Here is a 22,490-nt window from a genome sequence, read left to right on the forward strand (position 1 = left end):
CCCGGCAATCCCTCCTCTTCTACAGCACTATACAGACTTTGATAATAAGAGTGAAATAAGTCACAGATCCCTGACTTGTTTGCATAGTCAAGATTCTAGAGGAACCTTTTTGTAGCTGCTACCAGTCGCGCCAACAATCATCCCCCCCTATTCCCATGTCTATATAGTATATATTTATAATATATTTGTGATTTAATAGCTCTCTGGTGTAATAGCTCATTCAGTTTCACCTGGATTTCTATAACTTTCTGTTTGTCTTCTACAGAGTGTGATTTACCAAATCTCCTCCGAGCTGTGCCCAACAAATGACCCAGCTGGAGGATCTCTCGATCTCTGGCCTTCCTTTTATGGCTAGTGTAGCTAATAATTTCCCCTCTTAATACTGCCTTCGCTGTCTCCCAGTAAAGTACAGGCACCGTCTTATGCTCTACATTATGAGATTTATACTCCTTCCAACATTTAGAGAGCACTTCCTGAAAGGTCTTGTCTTTGTATAATTCAACCAGAAAAACCCAACGCCAACCCCGCCCCACTGTCTTGACTAGAGCACATTCCACCCAAACCCATGCATGGTCCGAAATGACATATGACCCAATGTCAGACCTGGATACTGAGCCGAAGATTTGCTTCGAGACCAACAAGTAATCAATGCGAGCCTGGGTGGAATGTGCTTGAGACAAGTGTGTGAAGTCTCTCTCCCGTAGATGAAGCACTTGCCAGATGTCTACATAAAGTAGAAAGCCCTTTTCCCCCCTTCGGAGGCCAGTGCCTTCATGGGATCTAAAACTGCATTAAAAATCTCCTCCAATCAAGACTGATGTCGCCTCACTGGCCAAAAGTTTTGATGTAATCATTTTGAAAAAACGACAGTCATATTGGTTAGGTGCATATACATTTCCTAGTACAAATTCCTGACATGCAATTATGGCCTTACAAAGTAAAAATCTGCCTCCAGGGTCTATAAAAAGTGGGCTAATTTTGTCTACCACTCCTTTCCTGAACAGAATGGCTACTCCTCCCTTTTTTTTCCTTGGGATGCCGCTGCCAGACAATCCCCCACCCACCAGGGTTGTAATGTTCAGTTACAGATAGGTGGGTCTCTTGCAATAATGCAATGTCAATTCTGTGTCGTTGTAGATGTAAGATTTTTGACCGTTTAATAGGGAAACTAATACCCCCTACATTCCAAGTTACCACCTACAGAGTCCGCCCCTCCCCCCAAGTTAAGTCTAATTCTCATCTGTTGTAACATATCTAAATTTAAAAGGGGTCACCCCAGCCTAAACCCCCCCCCCCCCTCGTAACCTCTGTCAAAGATTATTCTTGCCCAAACTCCCCTGGGCGTACTGGCCAGTATGCCTCCCCCCCATGTACTGAATTTGCTCCTAGAGCCCATCCCTGAGTTCCCACCTTCCCCTTCCTATATCCATCTACCCACCCACCACCCTACCCCTCCCTAAGACCTTCTAGGGGTTCCCTATATGGAACTTATAACACCTCCCACCACTCGTCCCTCTATATCCAAGCAACAATAGCAGATGTGTCAACCTTTGACGATAAACACAGCATAGGAGAAGAAAAAAAAAAACCACCACCTTATAAACATATCACTAGTTTCATAATGGAACTCCATTATTCCAGGCTATGCAGTGTCTTATAGTAACTATTCCAAGCACCACTAGTTATATTAAAGTTTGTCCAAATGTCTCTGTATGTAATCCCTCTCTCTCCAACGCTCCAGGCCCTCTTCTTTAGTAGCCAACTAAATTTGCCTTTTTGGTTCATCGCTATTCTAAGGAGCACAGGAATTCCTGTGCCTGTTCTACTGTATTATAAATCTTAGTTTCATCTTTATATGTCACTCTCAATTTGGCAGGATACTGCAATGCAAATCAAATCTTCTATTCCAAAAGACTGGAGCATATCGATGAAAATCTTCTGCGCAGCAACCACAGCAGAATAATCCTGAAAGCACAGTATTTTATTATTCTCATAGAGTTCCTGGCCTCCTCTCAATACTTGTAAAATTGCCGTTTTGTGCGCAAAGTTCAAAAGTCTACAAATCACCACTCTAGGTCTTGCGTTAGGCTGGGATCGTAGGCCTATCCGGTGTGCTCGTTCTACCTGCAATGCTCACAACGCAGCCGGCAGCTGTAACTGCTGTGTCAGCCAGGTTTCCATAAATCTTCTTAAGTCGTTATCCCCAAGTGCCTCCAGAAGGCCCACGAAACGCAAGTTGTTCCTTCTGGATCTATTTTCTAGATCCTCAAGTTTCTCCTTGTACCCAGCCACCAGCTTCTGCAAACGCGTTTGTTCCTCCTCCATCTTTGGACCCTGTCCTCCAGGATCCCATGCCTTTGTTGGTAAGCCGTGAAGTCTTTACTCAGTTGCCCCATATGATCTTGTAGCTGTTCTAGTTTACTGTCAATAGGGCTTAATCGTTTGTCCAGCAGAACTTCCATGGCCCCTGTGACCTCAGCGGCCACCTCTGCCACCCAGGGCGATCCGACAGAGGAGGTGGACGGGCTCTCCGGGGCCGCCATCTTGTCATATGGTCGGATTTTTTTCTCTGTCCTTTCTCACCCCTTTCGCAGCCACGGGATCACTAATAAGGTACAATAACAGCTGCTAGTGAGCTCTAGCTACTTCACAAACCTGAATCTGTCAGAAATTATATGGCCGAATCCGTTTGAAGAGGGATTAGTGGTAGGACAGCAGGAGCGGGGTTTTTCAGCAACTGCTCCTGACCATGGCATCACGTGATCTCCCCAAGTATGCTTTTTAAAGCCACTCAGCACCCTCATTGACTGGATGGAAAAACGGTCAACACAAAGTCCAGTGTGCTCAAGTAGTTCTGTACCCGAAAATGGTTGATGTTTCCCAGCCAAAAGAAGGGCTCAGAGGCCTAAAAGGCCGAAAAAGTAATTTGAAAAATTAAGAAAATATGAGAAAAAATGTCCTGAAAATGGGAAAACACCAAAAGAGAAAAATTCGACACCCTGAGCAATTTGAAGCCCAACCTCTCTGCTCTGCGGAAAATGCTAGACTGCTGGTCCCACGTTCAAGAGTCGGGCAGGAAGAAATCTGCACATGCGTGGCGAGGGCACTGCCCCGAAGTGCACTATGGCAGTGTCTGCACTGGGCTCCATGGATGATGTCAACCACATGCGAGACTATCATGCCTGCTTGTCCTTGGAGAAAGAACTTAACTTCTGAATATTGGGCTAATTACATCTTAAAATTTAGAGCAGGAGGCACTTATTCACAGTGTACCTAGGAAGAAAATTCTTACTGCTGGGATCCAGGAACCACGTAATATCCAATCACACCACAAGTCAGAGCTACTTCCATCCAGAGGACAAGAAAGGAATTGAACTGCAAGAACCAAGGTCTGTAATAATGCCAAGCAATCACACCTCACCAAGTTGAAGGTATGAGGAAGGGTTCCAGCTCTGAGTAATCCTACACTCACTCAGGGTTGTGGGAAAAATGAGGGGGGGAAACAAGTTTCAGTTCTCATACTTACTGCAAGGTACTCTGCTCTCTGAACCGTAGTGCTTGAGACTGCATTCGAAGTTTGGTTCTGCGAACATCAATGTAAACCAGCCAGCGTCTCCACATCACCCTCATTAGCTGCTTCTTCACTAAGGGCACAGTCATTAAATAAAAATGATACAAGAGTTTAATTGTCACTTTCTAATGCTGATCCAGTTTTATTTCTGTCAAGTTGGATATGAATTTCAGTTCAATTGCTTGCCTTTCCAAACCTAAGCTCAAAGTGAGCGGCCTTCAGTACCTGAATTTATTTCCCTGCTTCACAAGGCTTGCAATCTAAGGACTAGACTTACTAACCTGCAATTTTATTTTTGTTACATTTGTATCCCACATTTTCCCACCTCTTTGCAGGCTCAATGTGGTTTACATAGTACCGTAAACGGCGTTAACCGATTCCGGTTTGAACAAATACAAGGTATAAACAATTACAAGGTGATATTATGGTAGAATGAGGTACATGTATAGTAAATACAATTGGGGGGAACTTAGAGAGGGACAGGAGAGTTAGGATATGTCCATTACGGTCTTTGGTTATGTTGTCGCAGGTATCAGGTTTTTTTTAAGTTGGGTCGGTGGGGTATGCCCTGAACAGATCTGTTTTTAGTGCTTTTCGGAAATTCAGGTGGTCGAGCGTAGTTTTTACTACTTTTGGTAGTGCGTTCCACAGTTGTGCGCTCAAGTAGGAAAAGCTGGATGCATAAGTGGATTTGTATTTGAGTCCTTTGTTGCTTGGGTAGTGGAGGTTTAGGTATAATCGTGCTGATTTTATGGTGTTTCTGATTGGCAAACTCCGTTATTAATGAACAGACCTCCTTGACAATAACTTGTATTAATTACATTAACTGTGCTAATGTATTAATATAGGTTAGTAAGTCTAGCCCTGAAGTAATGGAAGGTAAAGTCAATTGCAACAAACACAAGAAGCAGGATTTTAAGATCTGACTCAGCCTGCTTCTTTAGTTAGTTGATTACTACTTCACTTATAGGAGGCCCAAGACTGAAACTGCCCCTAGTACATGGGATCTCAGGCACTTATTGCTTTTTTTTGTTTGTTTGTTTATGTGTAGGAATCAGCATCACAGAAATACCAAAGTGCCATAAGAGAAGTAGGCAAAAAAACCAGAGGCAAGGCACTTGCCCCTCACAGCAACAGGCACAACGCTGCAGGGCACTTACAGCTATAGATATGATACAGCCTCTCCTTATTAAACATCTCATTCCCAACAAATATTCAGCATTTGTAGAGACAGACCATCTTCCTGTACTATCAATCTCCAGACAGTTCTAAAAGGACATGACCCCCATCTTTGTTCTCATTTGCCTCCTTCTTCCCCCCCACCCCCTCCACTAACTCACACTGACCAAGCACCTACACTTCTCTCCAAAGCAATCCAATGAATCCCTTTTAGTATTAGAGAGTGGTACTTTACCACCTTCATAACTGCTGTTCTCTAGTACAGAACCAAAACTTGAACATCCCTCTTCCACTAGAAGTGTAAGCATCTGCCATTTTATCTTTGCTCTCCTTCCTGCCCATAACAACTCTTATGCTCTAGTCTCTTCAAGCATCTCACTAGAATGAAAAGCTAATTTAAAGCATCAACCGATATATCATCTTTAAGGCACCTACCCTTCCTGTCCAGCTAACATTCAGTTCCTTCCACCTCTTCAATTCCTCAATCTTCCTCAGCGACGGGACATAATTTGAATTTAAACAACTGGTTCTTATCTGCCAAAATTTTTATCCCTAAAAATACCTTAACCCCTCCCTTACAGCCTTAAAAAGAAATGCCACCCAAACCACCCACTCCCCTCCAGACCAAGTGTCAAAAGTTTGAATTTAAGCTAAATTTGTTAAAAGCAGAGACTGGCAAATTCTGTAACTCCCTTAGCAGCGAGGGTATGAACTCCTTACCAGGCTTGTCCATGTTCAGTCCTCAAAGGTTGCAACGGGCCAGCTTTTCAGGATATTCGAAATGAATACACATGACAGATTTTCATGCCCACTACTTCCATTGTATGCAAATCACTCTTGTGCATATTCATTAGAGACGGCCAATGAGGGCTGAACTTGGACAAGCCTGCCTCGGACTGATCCACAAAATACACAGCATCCGCATAGAAAGATCTTCTGTGGAATTCCACCCACCTCTACTGGTAAAATCTCCCTTTTAATTCTAAAGGCAAATGGCTATTGCCAGATAAAAAAAAGACATGACGAGACGGCACCCTTGTCTCAAACCCTTGGACAGAAAAACTCTGTGAACACCTACTACCTAGAATTTCTGCCCTTGGCCTTGCATACAGAGCTTAAACCTACTTTAGAAACGCACTCCTAATCTCATCTTTTCCATCAACATAAATATTCATTTCCATTTTACTTTACCAAAAGCAGGAAGCTTTTCTCAATATTTTCTAGTCTTGCTCAGAATACTACAATACAATACTACTAACCTATAAATGTATTCACTCTGCTGCTCCCCAGTATCTCTCCACACTCGTCCTTCCCTACACCCCTTCCTGTGCACTCTGCTCCATGGATAAATCCTTCTTATCTGTTCCCTTCTCCACTACTGCCAACTCCAGACTTCGCGCCTTCTGTCTCGCTGCACCCTACGCCTGGAATAAACTTCCTGAGCCCCTACGTCTTGCCCCATCCTTGGCCACCTTTAAATCTAGACTGAAAGCCCACCTCTTTAACATTGCTTTTGACTCATAACCACTTGTAACCACTCGCCTCCACCTACCCTCCTCTCTTCCTTCCCGTTCACATTAATTGATTTGATTTGCTTACTTTATTTATTTTTTGTCTATTAGATTGTAAGCTCTTTGAGCAGGGACTGTCTTTCTTCTATGTTTGTGCAGCGCTGCGTATGCCTTGTAGCGCTATAGAAATGCTAAATAGTAGTAGTAGTAGTAGTTAATGCAATCCCCCTAATGTCTTAAGGTAGCCTTGTTGGAAGCATCCTCCCCCCCCCCTCGTTGTCAACCTCTACTTCTGTATCTTCATGGTCATTTAATTTACCTACCTTGGAGTCTTTCTCCAAAATATTCTCTGCCATCCACCCTACCTGTTCTTTGGACCCTATTCTCGCCTCATGGCTAAAGTCTTCCTCTTCAGGGCTTCTCCCTTTTCTCCATCGAATATTAAAGAGTCTTTCTGAAGGTATCTTACCTGGTCTCCTTAAATCAGCATTGGTCCTTCCTACTCTCAAATCACCAAAAGCGGAGAAGTAGCCTAGTGGTTAGTGCAATGGACTTTGATCCTGGGGAATGAGTTCAATTCCCACTGCAGCTCCTTGTGACTCTGGGCAAGTCACTTAACCCTCCATTGCCCCTGGTACAAAATAAGTACCTGAATATACTATGTAAACCGCTTTGAATGTAGTTGCAAAAACCACAGAAAGGCAGTATATCAAGGTATATCAAGTCCCATTTCCCTTCCCTTCTTTACCGCTGTTAGCTAAGGGCATTGAAAAAATAGTTTCCACTCAGCTACAATCCCATGTAGAAGCTTCCCTCATTCTATACTCGCGCCAATCAGTCTTTAGCCTGGCATCAGTACAGAGACAGTGCTAACCTTTAAGTGAAGTATACAATAAACTAGATAATGGTTTTGTTACATTGGCAGTATCTTTAGACTTGTCTGCAGCATTCAATGTTATCAATCATTCCCTACTTCGGCAGAAACTTAAAGACATTGGTATCAATGGTATTGTATTCCAATGGTTCTCTTCATTTCTACAAGGCCATACATTTCAGGTGTCAAAAGCAGATAATAAATCTCAATCCTATCCATTGTCTTGTGGTGTACCGCAGGGCTCTATACTTTCACCTATTCTCTAGCATATTCTTAAGTTCCCTAGCTTCTTTGATCCAATCTCTAGGCATAAACATATATCTTTACGTGGATTATATTCTTTTGGTTCATTATACAACTGTACACGATCTTGATATCTCACCTCTTCAAACTTGTTTAGGTGCAATTTCATCGTGGTTAAAGGACCACTGTCTGGTCCATAACCCCCAAAAGACTACAGACTGTTGGATATCTGGCCATCTTACTCATCTAACAGTTATATCTACATTATTTGACCTTCTAGTTCAACTGGTAGACCAGTTTAAATATCTTGGGGTTATCATCTACTCCAGACTTCATTTCTCTTTGCAAATCTCATCAGTATTGAAATCTGGTTTCCATACCGTTTGTAAGATTAAAGTCATTTGAAGTTTCTTAGATTTTCTCTCCCTACATACATTATTTCATGCTTTTATTGGCTTTCGTCTCGATTATTGCAATCTGAATTATGCAGGTGTTGAAGAGACTTCAAACACTTCAGAACACAGCAGCCCATGTCCTGTGTAAGACTAAGCGATGAGATCACATTACTCCTTTTCAAATAGCTCCAATGGCTACCAGTTCTTCAAAGAATACAGTTTAAGATCTTGTCTCTGACCCACAAGGTCCTACATACTGGCCTCCCTGAATATCTAGCAAGGCTTACTATCCCCCTACTCCCCAATCCACATGCTTTGCTCATTGAATGATCACAGACTGACTCTCCCTGATCCATATCAAGCACACTGGGTCTTTACGTGTAAGAGCGTTTTTACTTCCTAGCCCCTTTTTATGGAATAATCTTCCACTTGATCAGAGAGAACAGCCATTTCCTTTTTAAACTAATTTTAAGAAAGCATTGAAGTCTCATCTTTTCTCAATAGTTTTTGACCGATTTAGTTGATGATCTGGCCGACATGGCTGACAAGCAGACTCACTCTCTCTTAAGGTTGTGAATGGCTTGGCCAATGTGGTTGTGAATCTCTGTCCTATTTTTAATGGAGTTCCATTTGATTTTATTGTATGGCTATTATGTATCGTTCATCACCTAGATTTGCAATGCAACTAAGACAGTTTTATAGACTGTCACTGAAATGCTTTGATGTTTCACTTATATATACTTTCATCTACCAACATTTGCTTATTTCCGATCTGATGAAGGACAACCTTCAAAAACTAATCAAGAAATGTATTAAGTTATGTCCAATAAAAATGGTATCTTATTTTCTTTTCCATGTTTTATTTTGTTTTATTTCTATTGATTACCTTTAAAAGTGGACTAACACGGCTACCACACCTCTCTAATCAAATCTAAAACAAACAAAGCCACATAGACCACAGAGCCTCTCTCCTTCTGAGGCCCCTGTATGATTATTAATATTTGGGTGTTATCTCTCATTTCACAACCCTAATGAAGCCTATTTGGTCCAAATGCCTTTCTCCCTCTTTGAACACTGCACTATTTCTCCTCCCTTATCTCTCCCTACAGCCCTTCTCAGGAACACTATTCATCAAGTAAGTCACTCTTACCTGTGCCCTTCTCCTCTGCTTCCAACTCCAGACACTGTTCCTTTCATCCTATTGCATAGTACACCTGGAATAGACTTCCTGAGGCAGTATGTCATCATTCCTATCTGGTCCTTTTCAAATCCTTTTTGAAGGCTGCTTTTAACTCTTAACCTTTACTCACTGCTTAATAACCATGTTGTAATCGTTCACATAATAAATGAAACTTACTAATCTTATTTGTCCTATTTGTCTGAAATAGTTTGTAAGCTCTGTGAAGCACAGACTGTCCTACTTGTCCCTGTACAGTGCTGTGTATGTCTAATAGCACTATAGAAATAAGTAGTACAAAAGAACATAAGAATAGCCATACTGGATCAGACCAATGGTCCATCTAGCCCAGTATCCTGTTTCCAACAGTGACCAAACCAGTTCACAACTACCTGGCAGAAACCCAAATAGCAGCAGCATTCCCCACATCTGTAGTAGTAGTATTACTGCAGGGCACTTATATATACAAAGAACTACCAAAGAGCTTTTCCCTTTCTTTTAGTTCTTTGGTCCTTCTCCTTACCATAACATGCTGCTGCCTGGTAGGTTATCTTTTTCTGGCACTTCAATGACTTGTATGTCCTCCATGCCTTGAATGTCAGATTGTACAGGAAAAACCTTGGGGAAGAAAAAAAAAAAAAAGCAAGGTACTTATTTGTAACAGAGGTTCTCTATGGACAGCAGGATAAATCAACCACACTGGTGACATCCAATGGTGCCATGGACAGATTACATCTCCCAAAGCTCAAAAACCTCAAAAGACCTTACTAAGCATATGCAAACCACCTCTAATCATGGTGCCCCTCATGGTTCCTCTCCAGTGCATTCTCTGGATGTAAGCAGGCTCATCCGAGGAGAGGACTGTAGGTTTGTGTGGCTGGCGCTTCCTTCTGTCCATGGAAAATCCCTTTAACAGGTAATTAACCTTGCTTTTTCCACAGACAATAGGATGGATCAACCACACATGGGTGACTCCCAAGCAGAGGGCTGTGAAATGTTATATAAAAGGAGCATATGAAAAAAAAATGGGGCAGTCAGGAATAGGGGAACCCGATGTGTCAGACCATGCACCAGTGTGGATTGGGTTGCAATGGGGTGGGACAGGCTAGGTGGCGTATGAACCCAGCCCTGTATCAAGACAAAGACTTTCGTAGCTATTTGCGGAAGAGTTGGTTAGACTATACAGCGGAAAATGATGTGCAAACAGTAGGTCCTAGAGTGTACTGGGAGGCAGCAAAAGCGGTGTTGAGGGGTAAAATTATATCTTACCTGGCCTCCGTAACTAAGATGCGTGAATCTCGGGTGACAAACTTAATGTTGAAACTAAGGGAAGCTCGGAAGCTCTTTATTTTCTCACCATCAGAAGAGGCGAGGGAGGGGTATGTAGACTGTAAGAAGCAATTGCAGGAGGTCCTGGATGAGCGCGCTTTGTATAGCACAAAACTGTATAAATATAGGCTCTCTGTGGGGAAATAAGACGGGGAAATTGCTAGCATCCTTAGCGAAACAGAGATCTTCTAAAAGTTATATAGGAAAAATTAGGGATGCACAGGGCTCTGTGTGTACAGGGTTAGGTGACATACAGAAGGAGTTTGTGCGATTTTACTCATCACTTTATAGGGAGGGCTCATTTTCTGAGGCGAAGTGCAAAGAGTTCTTTGAAAAGGTGAAGCTCCTGTCCCTATCCGCTGAACATTTGGGAGTGCTAAATGAACCGATGCGCGGAACAGAGGTGCAGCAAATCATTAAAAGATTAAAGTTGGCTAAAGCCCCAGGTCCAGATGGACTGGGTACGGAATATTATAAAATATTACAGGATCTAGTTCCACCTTCTTTTATAGCGATGTGCGAGGAGGTGAGGTCATCAGGGGTGATGGGGCCAACACTCAATCATGTGCATATCACAGTCCTTCCGAAACCTGGAAAGGATGCAGAATTAGTGGGGTCATATAGGCCAATCTCATTGCTAAACCAAGACATTAAGATTTTAGCAGGGGTGCTCGCGGCTTGGTTAGGTGCCTTAGTCCCTCAGTTGGTACACTCGGATCAAGTAGGATTTGTTCAGGGGAGATTTGCTTCTGCCAATATACTGAAAGTGAGTCGCATTCTACTTGATGGACAGCAAAAGGTGGGGGATACGCTTCTGGCTTGTTTGCACGCGGAGAAAGCGTTCGATAAAATGGTCTGGGAATATCTATTCTGGGTGTTGCAGAGATTCGGCATACGAGGAGAGTTTCTGAGCTGGATTCGTGCGATGTATAGCAACCCGACAGCCCAGATCCTTATCAATGACTCTCTTACAGAACCTTTGTATTTCAAAGGTGGTACTAGGAAGGAGTGTCCTTTGTCACCTTTATTATTTATATTAACATTAGAACCCTTGGCTGCCAGGATTCGCAGAGATCCAGAGCTACGGGGGATTCAGGTAGGAGGAGAGGAATACAGAATAAACTTATTTGCAGACGATATGCTTCTTCTATTGGACAATGCGACCATTACGTTACCAAGGGTCATGAATATAATTCAGGAATTTGGGGAGTTCTCGGGACTTAGCATAAATTTTGGAAAATCAGAAGCACTCCCTATAAGTAACCCATGTGCAAGCGTTAGTTTGAGCAGCTTCCCTTTGTCATGGGCCCAGGTCAGTATAAAGTACTTGGGAGTATAACTGACAGGTTCTCAGGTTCAGAGCCCGCGGGACTGGGCTCTGGAGCAAACGTGAGCCCTTGGGCTGCTGACGAGGAGCGACAGCAGCAGGCAAAACCCACCAACCAACACTGGGTAAGCACACCGGCAGGGACTGCAGGCACTGCCCAGCGAACCGGAACACCTGGACTGGAATCCCCCGGACTGGAGGACACAGGACTGGAACACACACCGGACTGGAACACACCAGACTGGAACACACACCGGACCGGAACACACTGGACTGGAGCACACTGGACTGGTCCGCACAGCTTCACCTGTGCTTAGCTACTAAGCCCCCCAGGAGTTGAGCTTCTGGGTTCGAGTAGCCGACAGGACTTACTGGATACCGGGTGACATAGGGACCAGGACTGGAAACAGAAGTGCTCCTAACCCTAAACTGATCTACGTGCTCCCAAGCCCTAAACCAGCAGGAGTGTTCCTAACCGTAAACTGACAAAAGGACTTCCTAAGCCCTATACTAAACAGGAGCTCCTAAGCCCTGCTCAAGAAAGGGACTTCCTAAGCCCTAAACTAACAGAGCAGGGTACTAAATACAAAGCTAACCCAGGTGCTACTAAGCACCAAGCTACAAGCAGAGCTTTACACTAATAAGCTAAACACAAAACTAAACCAGCTACCTAAGCACTGCTCTAGCAAGCTAGATACAACTAACAAGGTGCTTCCTAAGCACTACTCTGGCAAGCAACCAGAAGAGCTCCTAGCACTAAAAGGGAAGACAGGGGAGCCACAAGGAGGGAAGCTAACACATAAGCAAAAAGTGCTTCTAAAGCACCAAACACCAACAGCAAAGACTGCAATGCTCCTAATAGCACAAACACCAGAAGTACTTCTAACAGCAAACTCTGCAGTGTTCCTAACACCACCAAACCCAGGAGTACTTCTAATAGCAACAGAGCTTCCAAAGCCCTACACATAGCAATGCTTCCAAAACCAAGAGGGAAAAGCAGGGGAACCAAAGGGAAAAGCAGGAAAGCTAAACACATAGACACCAGTGCACACTGCACTAACACTAACCTGGACCTTAGCAAAAGCAAGCAGGGAACTAGACACAACATCAGAAGTGCACACTGCACCACCCTACCTACAGCAAACACCTCTGTTGCAAAGGCCCTGAAGGAAACAACACCACTTCCTTATCAAGGCCCTCCCTGATGATGTCACACTCCCTAGACCTAGGCAAAAGCACACTGACCCAGAGAGGCCCAACCCACACCAATGCAAAACCGTGAAACACTTGAAGCCAGTACACCCAAAGAGAGTTAGAGCAACTCAGGCAACACACACACAGCTGTAGTGAAGTGAAACAATTAACCCCATGCTGCTGGAAGCTGCCAGCACAGAGAGACAGAGCCAGCTCAGAAAGGAAAGAGAAAAGAAACAGAAGCCAGCTAAGAAGCTGACCCCCAGGAAAGAGGTAAGTTTGAGAGGGGTTCAGACCCCAATCATAACAATAACTAAGTGCGGAGCCGAACTGAGTATATAAAAGAAATGTATTGGATAAATTAGAAGTGGTTAAAAGGTTATGCATTCAATGGAAGGAGCTTCCGTTAAATTTTATGGGCCGGATAGCGCTGGTCAAGACGGTGATGCTGGCTAAGTTGCTATATCCTTTACAGATGCTTCCGTTGTGGATCCGCAAGGAGGAAGAGTCTGTGTTTCGTAGTGCGGTGAGTTCCTTTATTTGGAGAGCAAAGCGTCCGAGAATCTCCTTCATGAAGTTAGCGTATGATAGGACGAAAGGCGGTCTTCGATTGCCAGATTTGAGAGCCTATAATGTAGCAGCATTATTACGCTGGATATACAAGCTGCACTCAGGACATGGTTTCTTTGCTCCTAAGGATTTTTGGGAGAGCTGGAGTGGGCAAAAAGATCCCTTTGTTAGGTTGGAAGAGGGAGGGAGGGGGAGGGCTGGAGGAGCTGGAGGGAACCAGTATTGGAAGGCTCTGCAAAGTGCTTGGAGGTGGTGGAGGGGGGTAGGAGGGGCGACTATTGGACCTAGCCCCTTTTTAACTTTGTTGGGTAACCCTGCTTTTCCGGCGGGAATGGGTACTACAGTATTCAACAAGTGGAGGAGTGGGGGATGTAGACACTTGGGCCATCTCCATCAATGGGAGGGACAGGTGTTCCCATCTTTTGATCAATGCAGACGTGCATGGGAAATTCCCAATTCGCAGTTTTTTGCTTACCTCCAGGCGCACAATTACGTGCTGGGTGTGGAACGCAAGTATGAAACTTTAGTGGGTTTTATCCAAATGGATAAAGTTATTTTACAGCTACCCCCAACGCTTAACCGGTTAACCCAGTGGCATCAAGTTATCAAAGATAATAAAAAAGCTCCCCATTTGATAAAATTAGCTGAGTTATGGAGCCAGGATACAGGTGAAGAGATTACAGAAAACAGATTAGCTGAGGTATTTGGAAATATTCACCGTGAGACCCCTAATGCTGCACTACAAGACATACAGTATAAGATTCTGCACAGAGTGCACATCACTAAGGAGAGAGAGGAGTGGTGATGGGGCTGTGGGAAGATCCCAATTGTAATAAGTGCAAGATAAGGGTGGGAACATTGCTGCACTCCTTCATGGAATGCCCATCCTTGAGGGGGTTTTGGACAGGGGTGTTGGAGGTCATGGAGCATGTCTTGAGTGTACTATAGAGTGGCAGTACTCAGCAGTGCTTATGGGATGTACAGCATCATTGAAGGAGCAGGGGTTGGGGGACGCTCAACGTACATTTGCTTTGCTGGCAACCTGGCTGGCAAAGAAGTGTATTCTAAAGGCCTGGGTGGATCCTTCTCCTCCCCTTTTGGTGATCTGGAAGGGACATATATGAGGGAAATGGCTAGTTGGGTGCTTATGTCTTTTCAATCAATGTGCTCCTTGGGGCAATGCCAGTACCGCAAGTTATGGGAAAGAGTGCTGACATCACTTCAACAGGGTGGCCTAATGAGTTTAGTAACTGATGATACAGGAAGCGGACAGTAGGTGGGGGTGGGGAGAAAAAATGAATACGTAAATTAAAAGCATTGCATACATAATCAAAAAAACACACCTAACCATTTAAAATCTTTTATTACATATATCAGCAAATCATAAAAACAAAAACATATAAACATACGTAATAATATTAGTATCTAAAGACTGTAATGCAGAAAACCATGACAGTTCAGATGCCCAACATATTTCAGCTGTCACCTGCCTCAAGGATCTTACTTATACAAACAAGATGCTTACTTAAACAGCCTAAGAGACTAAAGGCAGATGATAAAAAAAACCCGCGCTGTACCAAAGAGCGCTGTAAAATTAGTGCCGGAACAGCACAGGGAAATAAAGCCCCGATGATCAGAGGTAATAGAATGCAAATTTAGGCAAGGCACAATCCTCCCACAGAAAATCCGGGCTGTCAAAAAAAAACACAAAAAAAAACCCTGGACATGTCAAATAAGAGTAATACAAGGGGCTGGAGGTCTGGTGGATCTCCAGAACCCCCTACCCATCCCTGCACACAAGGGGCTGGAGGTCTGGTGGACTTCCACACCCCCCCCCCCCCACCCAGACACAAAAGGCTGGGGGGCCAGTGGACCTCCAGCCACCCCCTCTGTGCAAACAAACAAACGAACAGCAGTTTTCCTGGTGGCCTAGTGGGCACCACCCCCACCTGCCCTGGTGGCCTAGTGCACCCCCAGCCACCCCCCCCCCCCACGCCTTTATGAAGCAGGAGAAAGTAGCACTCCCTCCTGTGAGCACCACCTTCAAAATGGCTGCATTATGCTATGTATAAAATTTATATGGTAGATTCTTAAAATGTTCACAGTGATTGGTAAAGTAAAAGATTTTTTGAAAGGGTTTTTCTGGCAGATGATAGATTGGGGTCTATTTATTTATTTATTTATTTATTTGCATTTGTATCCCACATTTTCCCACCTATTTGCGGGCTCAGTGTGGCTTACAATACATTGTAAAAATGGAAGTGCAGTTGGTTGCAGTACAATTATGGGTTACATTGTGAAGAATTATATAAGACAGAGTAAGTTCAAGATATTCTTAGGGAATCGAATAGTGGATTATAACAGGGGTGAGTTGAGAGGGGGGAAACAATCGAGGGAATAGGGAGGTCTGACAAATTTGGTCAGTAGGTAGGGTTTAGGCGCGGGAGTTGAGGTTCAGAGAGTGTATTGGTGCGCGTCTATGGGATTGCATGGGCTTTATGTGTTTTGATCCTTGCCGTAGATTTTCTCGAAGAGATAAGTCTTTAGTAGTTTGCGGAAGTCGGTCAGTTCGTAGGTCATTTTCAGGCTGCGGGGTAGTGTATTCCAGTATTGTGTGCTCATGTATGTGAAAGTCGATCCGTGCAGTGCATTGTATTTTATGCCTTTGCACTTAGGGAAATGGAGATTGAGGAAGGTTCGGGACGATCTTTTAGCGTTTCTGGGTGGCAGGTCAATTAGGTCGGACATGTATGCAGGGGCTTCACCGTGAATGATTTTGTGGACTAAGGTGCATACTTTAAAAGTGATGCGTTCCTTGAGTGGTAGCCAGTGTAGTTTCTCCCGTAAGGGTTTTGCACTTTCGTATTTTGGTTTTCCGAAGATGAGTCTGGCTGCTGTATTCTGTGCTGTTTGAAGTTTCTTCAGTATTTGTTCCTTGCATCCTGCGTATAATGAGTTGCAATAGTCCAGGTGACTTGAGTACGAGTGATTGCACTAGACTACGGAAAACAGATCTTGGAAAGAATGGTCTAATTCTTTTCAGTTTCCACATGGAGTAGAACATTTTTTTTGTTGTGTTGTTTGCATGAGTCTCGAGAGTTAGGTGGCGGTCGATGGAGACTCCAAGGATTTTTAAGGTTTCTGAGATTGGCAGATTTAGTTTAGGTGTGTTGATGGCAGTAAATTTATTCGTGTTGTATTGGGAGGTAAGTATGAGGCATTTAGTTTTTTCTGTATTCAGTTTCAGTCGGAATGCATCTGCCCAGGTATTCATGATGTGTAGACTTTGGCTGATTTCGTTAGAGATTTCATTGATGTCTTTTTTGAATGGTATATATATCGTTACATCATCGGCATATATATGTGGATTGAGGTTATGGTTAGATAAAAGTTTTGCCAGGGGGGTCATCATTAGATTGAAAATAGTTGGTGAGAGGGGGGATCCTTGCGGTACTCCACAATCAGGTGTCCATGCAGCTGACGTAGTTGAGTTTGATGTGACTTGATATGAACGTGTGGTTAAGAACCCCTTGAACCAGTTTAGAACATTACCTCCTATGCCAAAGTATTCGAGAATGTTTAGTAGGATTTCGTGGTCTACCATATCAAAGGCACTCGACATGTCAAATTGTAGTAGGAGTATATTGTTGCCGGTTGCAATCATTTGTTTGAATTTGGTCATTAGGGTGATTAGCACTGTTTCTGTGCTATGATTTGACCGGAATCCTGATTGGGAGTCGTGTAGTATGGAGAACTTGTTGAGGTAGTTTGTGAGTTGTTTGGTAACCATCCCTTCGGTTATTTTAGTTATTAGTGGTATGGATGCTACTGGTCTGTAGTTTGTTATTTCGCTTGTGTTTTTCTTTGTGTCCTTGGGTATTGGGGTGAGTAGAATGTTTCCTTTTTCTTTTGGGGAAAAGTCCGTTTTGTAGCATGTAGTTCATGTGGTTAGTTAGGTCTATTATGAATTGTTGGGGGGCTGATTTCATGAGGTTGTTTGGGCAGATATCTAGTTTGCATTGGGATTTGGCGAATCTCTTGAGCGTTTTAGAGATTAGGTCTTCTGATAATAGTTCGAATTCGGTCCAGATCCTGTCTGCTGGGTATATTCCGTCTTCTGGGTCTAGACAACTTAGGAGTGTTGTGTATTCCGTGGGGCTGGTGGGTATTTTGAGCCGTAGTTGTATGATTTTTTTCCTTGAAGTATTTCGCGAGGTCATCGACCCCTGGTGTATCTTTGCTGTTGGTTGTTACTGGTGTGGTGTCAAGCAATTTGTTTACGAGATAGAAGAGTTTGTGTGTGTCTTTGTAGTTTGGTCCAATCATAGTTTTGTAGTGTAGTCTTTTAGTCTGTTTAATGGTGTATTTGTATTTCCTCCGGAGTGATTTCCAGGCGTTCAGTGTGTGTTCGTCTTTCTTTTTATTCCATGTACGTTCTAGTTTTCTGACTTGTGTTTTGAGTTTTTTCAGTTCTTCGGTGAACCATGAATTTGTTTTTTTCCTGTGTGATGTTCTAGTTTGGATTGGGGCGATTGTGTCTAATGTTGTACAGCATATGTCGTCCCATTCTTGGAGGAATTGGATGGTGTCTGTATTTGTTGACCATTCACTTTGGTAGACCTGTTGCCAGAATGTTGTGGGGTCTATTTTTCCTCTTGTGGTGTATGTTGTTCGTTCATGTTTGTTAATTGCGTTTCTGTGTATTTTTCGCCAGTGGAGGGAGACCATCGCCTTATGGTGGTCTGTCCATGGTGTGGGTGTCCATCTTGTATCTGTAAGTAGGAGGGTAAGGTCTGGGTCGAATTTGTGTGTAATGATGTCCAGTGTATGTCCTTTTTCGTGTGTTCGTTGATTATTAGGTGCGTGTAGATCCCAGAGTTTTAAGAAGTCTTTGCATTCTTGTGTGCCTGTTGAGGTGTCGTCCTCAAGGTGTAGGTTGATATCTCCTATTATGAGGATATTTGAGGCAGAGACACATGTATTGGAGATGAAGTCTGTGAGTTGCGTTTGGGAGTCTTTCCATTTTCCTGGTGGCCTGTAGAATAGTATTGTGTTGAGGTGTCCTTGTAGGTTTGTATGAGTGATTCTTGTTGAGGCAATCTCGAGTTGTGGTGAGGTCGATTCGCCAGTGGTAGTTATGGTAAACTCAGATTTGTAAATTATGGCTATTCCGCCGCCTCTTTTTCCAGTTCTTGCCCAATGGGTGATTTTGTATTCTGGTGGGCATGTCTCTTTGATGGCGGGGTCTGTGGGACCATGGAACCATGTTTCGGTGATAAATAGAAAGTCTAAATTCTCTGTGGTAATCCAGTCTAGTATGTCTATTGAGTTACTTACTGCTGATCTTACGTTGATGTATCCTATTCGGATGAAGCGGTATGGTTCTGTTGGGAGGTTAGATGTATTTATTTTTATTAGTTGTTTGTTATCTCGGTGGTTGAATTTTTCGTTGTTGCTTTTCTTTTTTTCTTTCTGTTGGTGAGGTTCATATGTGGAGTTTTTTCCTTTAGGTTGGTTGTTGTGTTTTTGGTCTGGTGGGTTGTTGATTGTTTGTGCATAGAGTTGGTGGATTGTGGTTGGGTTGTTGTTGATGTTAGGGGTGGTCCATGCGTGGTAGATTATGGGAGTGAGGTAGATTATTATCAGTAGTTTGTTGGTATTCATGTTGGCTTTGTGGATGGTATTTGTTGTAGTATTGGGTGTTAGTGATGTCGGTTGTTTGTGGACAGTGTTCGTGGATGTGTTGGGCGGCGTCTGTGATATCTGTAGTGCATCGACTGTCTTAACAATTGGTTCAGGACGGTGGTTGTGTCAGCAGGTGTTGCGGTGCTTAGAACAGGTGGTCCATAGCTGTAATTAATTCAACAAGTCATTGGCATAATTAGACCTTTGGGTTAGTGATCTAAGTGGTAAGGGTATCGTTCAGTTGTAGTGCAGGTGCTTACAGTATATAGGGTAGGTAGATGGAGTTAAGGCTTAGAAGCAGAACAGTGTGAGAGGCTTTTGGTGTGTGTTTGTAGGCAGTGTTGCAGAATTGCATAAGCAGAGCAAAGTTAGCAGGTAAAGGCAATTTTGCTAGATCAGATCAGGGCGATAAGCAAATCGAAAGTGAGTAGGCAAAGCAGACAGGTCGTATGCGTCCTGGCAGCAGTAGTGGCAGTTCTATCAGGTCCTTTGTCAAATCAAAGGTAATTTGCAGAGTCAAGCGAGGTAAAAAGCAAATCAAAAGCAAGCAAGCAAGATCAAAGGCATTTTTAAAGTTATGCAAGGCTATGAAGCAAAAGCAAAATCAAATCAAAAGCAAGCCGGCAGGGGCCCTGTATCTCCTTATATTCAGACAATTGAATCGCACTCTCCAGTGCGATTCCAAATTTGGATGTCCGGGCAGTCTGGGTGATTTGCAGAGTCAGCAAGCTATATGGCAAACTCAAAGCAAGCAGGTAGAATCAAAGGCAGTTTTGTAGTAGCAGGCATGACTGTAAAGCAAGGTCGAATCAAAGCAAGCAAGCAAGCAGGCAGAGGCCCTGTTTCTCCTTATGTCCCCGCTTGATTACCCAGTCCCCGGACCTCGTCGATGCGTTCTGGTCAGCGTGGTTCGGCGGTCGCGTGGCTGGCAGGTAGCAGCGATCAGCTTCCAGCCCACCAGATCCCGCCAGTAGTTCACCTGAATTCGGCCCTGGTCTACTATCTCCGGCGCACCCCAGGTCAGTCTAGGCACTCACCAGCCAGTCCTCCGCTTGGTGGGCCCCTGGACTAGGGCACCGATCCTCCCTCAGCGATGTCGAGCAGTGCGGCGCGTCCGTTGGGTCCGGGTAGCGCTGAACCCGTGATGATGAAGTCTCAGCTGGTTGCTCGAGTCGCCTTGCCCAGGCGCGCCAATCTGTCGGTGTTTGCGGGCAGTGGTCAGCGACGCTGGCGGCGGGTTCGGCGGTCAGGGCCAGGCAGTTCCCGGGATCCTGGTCCGCTTCCTCGCACCGCAGCTCATACTGGGTGTATCTGAGCGCCTCCGGGTCTTCGAGTTGTCTCTCGCCTCCCAATAACTCGAGCCACGAGGTCGGCGGGTTCGGCGGTTAGGGCCAGGCAGTTCCTGCCGGGATCTCGGTCCGCTTCCTCGTACCGCAGCTCAGACTGGGTGTGTTTGAGCGTCTCCGGGTCTCTCGCCTCCCAATAGCTCGAGCCACGAGGTCGAGGTGAGGCCACGAGACTACTGGTTGCCGCGGACAGTCTCGGAGTTGTTTCTCCGTGTTAGTGCTCACCGAGACCGCAGAGGTTCGCTTGCGGTTCTCCACTCGATTTCACTGCTATCGCGGACCATTCCGGTCCGATCCAGGAAGGTTTTGGGCAGCGCAGGTAGGTCCCCTTTTTTAGGGCCTTCGGAGCTCACCACGGTACTTCCTACCTGGTGGCCATCAAGGTTAATAAGTTGTGTTCCATCCTGAACCTTCAGCCACTAGTGGACACAGCCACTAGTGGACACAGCTCTAATTGAGCACTCTACAGACCGGTCCGTAGGGTGCTCTATTACCACACACCTCTGAGACCTTTTCCCTTTCTTTCTCTCCTTGTAGAGTGTGACAACAGGGGGTGGTCTGGAGTTTAATAAAGGGATTGCAAGGAGGTACAAGAGGTCTTTGGTTGCCTGTACCCCCGCCAGGACCCTTGAGAGTATGGGGGGATCCTGGAGTGCGAGAAATAAATACAGGCTGATTACAAGAAATGTTGCTGCCCCATAAGTGGCAATGAGAGAGTGAGCTTCAGGTGGACAAGGGAAGTCCAGCCTAAAAGTGGGATTAGGACAGGGGAAGCCTGTCTAAGGCCGAGTATAGCCCTGAGAGGAGCACTACTGGAAGAAGGACAGCCTAAAGGGTCTGTGCCTGCAAGAATCGGACTGGAAATTAAAAAGTATTGCAACAGCCTTATTCCTGTCACGAAAGGATGGGTAAAGGACAGAAGGGATGTAAATATGTACAGGTGTGAAATACCTGGAGAGGGAGGAAGACAGGTCAAGATTATCACAACTGAATCTTGAATAGATATGTGTATATACAAAGTTTGAAGTGTTGACTGCTGGTTGCAGAAGTTCCAGTAAAGTTGGTTTGCATTTAAATCAAACTCCTGGAGTGCGCAGTGATTTGATTTTTGGCGAGAGAGTGAGAACACTTGTTTCCGGACTGAAAGCACAGCAGCATCATATTCTCAATCTCCCAACACCCCCAGATCGCTATTCTAGACCACTGACCCACTCCCAAGCTTGACTGCAAGTGAACTGGAACTGTGGGTGTGGTGTGTGGCATCCACTGACACATCTGGTGGTGATAAAAAGTAAAACTGTGCTTTGCGGCCTGGGTGGAACCTGAGCTAGCGGGGACTGCGAGACCCGGGTTACAAATGTCTAGGTGCTTTGAAAATACGCCTCTATGTATATCTAAAAAGGAAGGAACCTTACTCATACAGGAAGCAGCTATCAAGGGATGTTGCACAGTTCCAATATACTTCACTTAAAATACATAGTAATAAAAGATGTAGTGATTTTAAGAAATAGTTCATACTGTGTAAGACAAGAAAACCACTAGATTTTAGGGCATAAAAAAAAAAGCCTATCAGTCAAAGATCGCTAAAGCGAAGTTACTCACGTGTAACAGATGTTCTCTGAGGACAGTAGGACATATTACCACATCTGGGTGACGTTATCCGACAGAGCTTGGCACGGACACAGTCCAGCATTCTATTTCTAGACACTTTTGATAGCTCTGACCACGTATGTGAGCATGCCTTCCTGCCCACCTTGTTCATGCAGAACCAGGAGTTGACTTCAAAAAGCTCAGAGAATACAACTCCTGGGGGGAGAAAGGAAAGTATGTGGTAATATATGTCCTGCTGACCTCAGAGAACATCTGCTTTAGGTAACTTCACTTTCTTCAAGGACAAGTAGAACATAAATATTACCACATCTGGGAATCCCTAGCTACCAGGCTCACCAAAAACAAACACCAGTCAACAGGGACTTGTAATATGCAAGGTAAACCAGGAATCAATTAATCAACTTATAAGAACAAGGGAAGGTGTAGCCTGGAACAAAAGAAAATAAGCCTAGGAGGGTGGAGGTAGATTCTAGACCAA

The 22,490-nt window shown here is 44.3% G+C and overlaps 1 protein-coding gene across 5 annotated transcripts in view; it reads right to left on the reverse strand.

Annotated features, from left to right (window-relative positions):
- The window catches only part of SFI1 (SFI1 centrin binding protein), a 306,787-nt gene that overhangs the window by 159,637 nt on the left and 124,660 nt on the right, over positions 1-22,490 (reverse strand). For 4 of the 5 annotated variants that reach the window (XM_030217587.1, XM_030217588.1, XM_030217589.1 and 1 more), the window contains exons 7-8: positions 9,474-9,568; positions 3,527-3,644 (exon numbers count right to left, since the gene is read on the reverse strand). In XM_030217587.1, the coding sequence (XP_030073447.1) occupies positions 3,527-3,644; positions 9,474-9,568 (213 nt within the window). Of the gene's footprint in view, positions 1-3,526; positions 3,645-9,473; positions 9,569-22,003; positions 22,181-22,490 lie in introns of those variants that run through there. The other variant, XM_030217591.1, reaches the window with a different exon arrangement.

This window comes from Microcaecilia unicolor, chromosome 11 (genome assembly GCF_901765095.1).
Source record: "Microcaecilia unicolor chromosome 11, aMicUni1.1, whole genome shotgun sequence".
NCBI lineage: Eukaryota > Metazoa > Chordata > Amphibia > Gymnophiona > Siphonopidae > Microcaecilia > Microcaecilia unicolor.